This window comes from Lolium perenne, chromosome 5 (assembly GCF_019359855.2).
Source record: "Lolium perenne isolate Kyuss_39 chromosome 5, Kyuss_2.0, whole genome shotgun sequence".
Lineage (NCBI taxonomy): Eukaryota > Viridiplantae > Streptophyta > Magnoliopsida > Poales > Poaceae > Lolium > Lolium perenne.
This window is the reverse complement of record NC_067248.2, coordinates 233,460,253-233,466,850: the sequence shown is the minus strand read 5'-3', so window position 1 is coordinate 233,466,850 and position 6,598 is coordinate 233,460,253. Positions and strand designations below refer to the sequence as shown.

The following is a 6,598-nucleotide window of genomic DNA, read 5'->3' as shown; positions in this document are numbered from 1 at the left end:
ATCCATACATTCACACCACTATCACCACTATTTGCAACAGTGATATAGCAGATTTAATAGAAATTAGATTTGATTGATTTTCGAGTGCAATGGTAACAAGCTAATCAATATCGGGTTGCATAGATGTGCTGGTGCTTATCGTTACGCCGACTTCACACTGTGGGGGAACCCCAAGAGGAAGGTATGATGAGCACAGTAGCAAGTTTTTCCTCAATAAGAAACCAAGGTTTAATCGACCAGTAGGAGAAAGGCGTGACTTCTTAAGGTGTTGCTAGCTGACTAGTGGCAGGGCGCACTACCGGCGTCAGCAACAATGTGGAACTTGCACACAACACAACCAAAGTACTTCGCCCCAACTTACAGTGAGGCTGTCAATCTCACAGGTTTACTGAACACAAAGGATTAGACGTATCGAGTGGAAAGAGATGTTTGGAGTAATTAAAGAGAATAAGAATTGCAGTAAGTAACAGAGAAGGATTAAAGTGGTTGAATTTATCAGTGTAAAGGAAATAGGACCTGGGTCCACAGTTCACTATAGGTGTCTCTCCATAAAGATAAATAACATGTTGGGTGAACAAATTACAGATGGGTAACTGACAGAATATCGACCATACATGACAAGATGATTACTATGAGATTTGATTGGGTATTACAACATAATACATAGACCGTAATCCAACTGCGTCTATGACAAAAAAATCCACCTTCCAGTTATCGTCCGAACCCCTTCCAGTATTAAGTTGCAAGCAACAGATAATTGCATTAAGCATTGTGTGTAAATTACCCTCGGATAAAACATTGTTGTTTTATCCCTAGTAGCAACAGCATATATACAATCTTAGAAGTTATTGTCACTCTTCCAGAAAACTAGAGGCATGAACCTACTATCGAGCATAAATACCCCCTCTTGGAGTCACAAGTATCCACTTGGCCAGAGTTTCTACTAGCAACGGAGAGCATGCAAGATCACAAATGACATATGACATGAATATATAATCGACCTCAACATAGTGTACAACATTCATCGGATCCCAGCAAACACAACATGTAGGATTACATAAAGATGATCTTGATCATGTAGGGCAGCTCACAATATCTATACATGGAGCACAAAGTGGAGAAGACAACCATCTAGCTACTGCTATGGACATAGTCCAGGGATGAACTACTCACGCATCACTTCGGAGGCGGGCATGGAGATGTAGATGCCTCCGGTGATGATTTCCCCCTCCGGCAGGGTGCCGGGAAGAGCTTCCGAACCCCCCGAGATGGGTTCTGCAATGGCGCAGCGACGAAACTTTTCGTGGATGGAGACTCGGGTATCAGGGTTTTCCCGAGAAGATGTATAAATAAGCGGAGGGTTTGTATTCATAGAGGATGCACGGATGGTTTCCACGTGGACGCACCAAATGGGAGGCAAAAGCACACCCACTATGACCGTTACCACCTTGGTTGAACTGTATCCTACTCCTATGCCCCCCACCCACCCCACCCAACAATCGCCCATCGTCGCAGAGGAATTAGTCCCATGATTTAACACATTTGACCACTTCCTATTGAAGCAATGAAACCCTCATCAGGAGCAACACTTGGCCTCTTGTCTCTCTACAATGCCTCTTCCATAATAGATCCAACTAGGGGTCGATGATATATGACATCAACTCTTGGATCGATCCATCTCTGGGTTGTTCTGCTATGATAATAATAAAAAATCAACGGTCTTTGTTGTTTTGATCTTCTCGACTGAATATCTTTCTTCTTCTTGCAAATCAAATGAAACACTCATACCACATCCATCGCCTACCTTGTCATCGCCAACGGTGAAGATGTAGGCAATGAAGCAGTAGATGGCACCTCATTGTTTGAATCCTCACCGTCAGCGAGACACCAAAACTTCGCCATGAGTCTCGCCGCCATGGCTCCATTCACCTTTCATATTCCTCCTCCACTGGAACCACCATTTGTTCTTCTCCCTACATCTCCTTCGATTTCTTCCATTTCTGGATCCACTTTAAGAGTCCTCTCTTTAGCTTCATTCATTGATGCCTCCGACAATTTTGGAGATAACCATAAGGGAAGCTCCCCGAGTCCTTCTGATATTGTCGATCCATGGGGATTGCATGCGAATGTAGCGACTGCATATGACTATGATTTGGTTTGCTCATGGTATCCGGAGCCTAGAGGGCCATCACTCAAGACATCACCATCCCTTGACCAAGGTGGTGAAGCCCTCGATGGCCTGTCCCTCCCTCAATTGGCATAGCTCATCCTTTCGACGCAAAATTCTCTCTTTCTTTCCTTCTCTGATGCACCTTGGGCTCCGCTTTCGATCATGTGGATCCCACCCCCTCGAGCAGAAGATCAGTGGCATTCTCCAATAGTAGGGTGGAAGAGCTCACGTGAGCGTGCAGAGGTATCAGGTGGGATGTACGGGCGATGACGCTCTTCGCGGTCTCGTTGAACCATGCATAGATGGAACAACCCGTGGCTGCGCAAGGCCCATGAGCCCTTGCACCCTGTGCAGTCCTAGGTGGAATAGCGGGACAAACTCATACATGGAGGATCGAGGTGGAATAATGGTACAAACCCATACATGGAGAATCGATGTGATCCCGCCATGGATGGGTGTCAGCTCTCGTTGGCTCCTCTCATCCTCTCTAATATACAAACTATGATAGACTATACTTCGGCACGCTGAAAATCCGGAACATATAAATCAAGGCGAATGAGTACAACAATATCCAGGTGATCTGACAAAACATAAAAAAAAAATAGCATTCTGAATGAGTACAACAATATCCAGGTGATCTGACAAAACATGAAAAAAAATAGCATTCTGAACAGCCAAAGTGAGCCGGCATCACCCCTTTACAAGCTGAACAAGCAAAGCTAATCACATGGCAAGCTCCACTTTGCATCGTAACACAACACTTCCTTCTTGACAATGTTTGCAGCATCGTGACACTGAATTCGGAAAGCTTTACTTTGGACAGCTTGAAAGGCAGAATTGATGGAGTACAAGTTTTAACATTTTCTATTACAAAAATAAATAAATCAGAGTACCATTCTAGACTTGACCGTGTCTTGCATATATATACGGGGAAATCATATAAACACACTCCAATCCCAGAGACCACTACCATTACAAAAAGATCACAACAAAATAAGTAAAACAAAAAAAAAAAAAAATCAAACAGCAAGAACCACGCTGTTCGTTGTAGTTTTTTCCTTTCTTCTTTTCTTCTTCTTAATGCAAGAGTAATAAATAAGAATAAAATAGCGCTTCTTATTTTCCGCACTAATAACAAGAGAGACGACCGAATGGACAGAGACAAAAACGAGAACTCGGGCGCCGACCACACTACTGATTCACACCTTATGCAGCGAGCGCCAACACGGCGACGGTGGCTGCGGCGGCCGTCGCCACCCACCCGGCGAGCACGGACGGTGCGGCGGCATTGTCCTTGTCGGCAGCGTCTTCGTCGGACGTGTCGGGCGAGTCCGCGGATTCGTCGTCGTCGTCGGAGGGGGAGGAGGCCGCAGAGGGCTTCTTCTTGGTGGTCTTCTTCTTGGGCCCCGCGGGCGCCGGCGCCGGGGCCAGGTCCTTGGCGACCTTGTACAGCTCCTTGGGCTGCAGGAACTTGGATATCGCGTAGACGGCGAGCGGGTCGTCGTCCTTGACGGTGGCCGTGACCGACGCCACCTTGCCCACCTTGGTGTCAAGCGACGCGGTGTCGCCGTCCTTATCGACGTCGAAGCTGTAGTCCTTCTTGGCGACGTTGGACGTGGCCAGCGTGCTCACCTTGCCGCTGTTGGACTCGAGGAGCTGCAGCGAGTAGTAGTCCGGCACGGCGTGGAAGAGCAGGATGGCCATCCTGCCCTTGGCCGTCAGGTTCTTGTACTTGGGCATGAAGGCGGCCACGGCGGAGTCGACGGGGCAGAAGAGCGTGAGCCCGTTGTCCTTGGTGGCGTTGATGTTGCTGAAGGCCTCGGCGTCGGCGGCGAGCAGCCCCGCGAAGCTCTTGCAGTACTTCTTGGAGAGCAGCTCCGTGATGTTGACCGGCGCCGGCGCCGCCACGGGCGCCTCCGCCTCGGGGGACGCCAGCACGCTGTCGACCTGGAGCACTGCCAGGTCGTAGGGGATCTCCTTCACGGTCTTGACGTAGGTCGACGGCGACGAGCTGTCCTCGGCGTTCTCAGCCGTGAAGGTCACCTTCCCGCCGCGGCGCTGCGTGATGTTCACGTACCCGGACATGCCTTGGGCTGCGCCGGACTCCTGCAGGACGACAATTAATCCATTTCAGTCAATTGCAGTAAACTAATTTGGAGCACCAATAATTAAGTACTATACCAAGATCATAATTAAGTAGTAGCACTAATAATTTGGAGCTGGATTGTTGGAAATGCATGTGATTGATGCTCAAAGCTGCACGCATGGGACCGAATTTAGCTCACCTAATTCATGCCCGTGCTGATGGAGACCAATTCAATGCAAAGTTTAATGATGACCAAATAATTCTGAAATTAGTGCATTTCGTACATGGCAGAAAGTGTATTGCAGTTAGTAGTATGCTTGCCGGCTGATCAGAAATTTGGTGTATTTTGCTCTAAAAATACAAAATTAAGCAACATGTGGGTTGTTAACTCGATAGCAAAACAGATGCTCTGCGCCCGAGTAAGCAATCTATGCCTCCAACGGTTAGAAAAGGCCCGAGATCTGGCCTTGGGACTTGCAAATCTTCATCATTTTCAAATGACCCCTATACTCGAAGGATACGATCCATGATCACAAAATCGACCAAATACGGCGACCGTGTGCACAGCAACTAATCAAGTACACTCAGCGGACTCTCCGGACAGGATCATAATCAGACAGGTCAATAATTCATTGATAATGAAGAGACTGGGCCGGCATGCCCATGTGCACGTACATAAAACATTGCCGGCCCAGCTTCGAAAGCGACTTATCTCATGTCGTTTTCGAACAAAAATTGGTTAGTTGAAACGTTAACAGAAACGTCTATTTGGGCGATGTTACGACACAAATATTTCCTTGCTAGCACAAAAGTAGCGCCATTAATTCCACATTTTGGGAGGTCCGTGTTTGTGCTCATATTATATGTATCGCTTTAGAAGAGCTTTATCATCAGTGGCCTAGCCAGCTAGTGCATGGGCAGGGCATCCACTACTGGCATGGATGGAAGCTTCACTATTCTATCCGGAAGACCACCTACTCTATCATGAAGCTGCGCTCCAGCTGAGCAATGATGCAGCCTTTTGCTAACAGCAAAAGTTCACCTAGGAAATTAACCCAAAATTAGAAAGATTGGAGTTTTTTTTAATGAAACAATTGCACATAATGGTTCAAGCTATCTTTTTTTATTTCTGCAAGACAATTGTTGCTCAAAAGTCGGAACAAATCAATTAGTAAGAGAAACTGATTTGCAAATAGTAAAGCTTACTTTAAGTGCAGATGGTAGACTGTTAGAGCTACCACCAGCTTTAAAAGCTCAAAGCTAAAACCGTCCAGTGATGGAGTGCAGTAGGAGTACAGATCAATTAACAGTATATAACTAACGGAATACTAATCCTTTTGAGTTCACCGACAGGGAGAGCTTGTCCCGACCTGTCATCGTCAGTTCCAGTAGCTGAGCCCAGGGCCAGGGGCGTCTAGTTTTGACTGTTGAGCAAGGGGGAAGACGGTGGTAGGTGACAACGGTACCTGGAACATGGTGGAGCATGCGGTGACCCCGTGCGCGAGCTGGTGCAGCTTCTTGCCGCCGTAGTAGTCGACGAGGACGTGCATCTGGAGCATGTGTCGCTTGGTCTGCAGCGTGCGTCCGCTGGCGGCGAGGTCGCCCATGTCGCCGTTGGCGACGGCGAGCACGGTGATGGTGCGGCGCTTGTTGATGTCCGCCGCCAGGCGCGTCTCCGTGAGCAGCTTGTTGAACTGCGAGTACTCCGTGTGCTCGCCCAGGATCTTGGTGATGTTGTACCCCTCCGCCGCCGTCGCCGCCGCCGCAAGGGCCACGGCGAGCACCGCCAGCGCTAGCCGCCGCCGGGGCTCCATTATCGTCGTCGGCTGGCGCGTCGGCGTCGAGAGCGCGCGAGAGCTCGGCGGCTAGCTAGCTCGGAGTGGAGCGGAGTGGAGGGGGAGCACTGGGAGGCACTGACCGACCGCTGATGGTGTAATTATGATTGGAGCGCTGTGTGGGCCGTGCTATGTAGAGTAGTGTGCGTACGTAGCGGCAGCGGGATCTGGCGAGTAGTCGGTGGGGCTGCTACCCCTGAAGTTTCAGGGTAATTACGGGGATGCCATCGACATGGCGCAGGTTCTGCTGGCCTGCTGGGCAGCGCCGGCCAGTCGGGAATCTCGAAGGCGTGAGAGGGTGGAAAGGGACAATTTGGGGCTGGGAAAGAAAGGCCGAGGAGGGGCCTGGAACACGTGGACGTGACCTGGCTGGATGGCTGGTTGGGTTCTTTGGATTGCGAGTTTATGGCTACGGTAGGAATGCCTGCTCCCACATCGCTCGAACTGGCTAGACACGCCATTCATTCCTGTTTACCTGGCTTCGATGCCACGGCTATGTGTTGGGAG

At 49.2% G+C, this 6,598-nt stretch overlaps 1 protein-coding gene across 1 annotated transcript; it reads right to left on the bottom strand.

Annotated features, from left to right (window-relative positions):
* Positions 1 to 3,065: 3,065 nt before the first annotated feature.
* LOC127302271 (fasciclin-like arabinogalactan protein 2) lies at positions 3,066 to 6,179 on the bottom strand. The gene is made up of 2 exons (XM_051332676.2): positions 5,723 to 6,179; positions 3,066 to 4,276 (listed from the first exon to the last, which is right to left on the bottom strand). Exons 1-2 carry the CDS (start codon positions 6,068 to 6,070, stop codon positions 3,377 to 3,379), a joined length of 1,248 nt encoding a protein of 415 aa, XP_051188636.1. The 5' UTR covers positions 6,071 to 6,179; the 3' UTR covers positions 3,066 to 3,376.
* Positions 6,180 to 6,598: the final 419 nt, after the last annotated feature.

Bases quoted from the DNA above. Each gene is read 5' to 3' on its own strand.
- LOC127302271 (XM_051332676.2), bottom strand. From the start codon at position 6,070: ATGGAGCCCCGGCGGCGGCTAGCGCTGGCGGTGCTCGCCGTGGCCCTT. The intron at 4,277-5,722 runs GTACCGTTGTCA...GTCGTCCTGCAG, and splicing joins CATGCTCCACCATGTTCCAG to GAGTCCGGCGCAGCCCAAGG.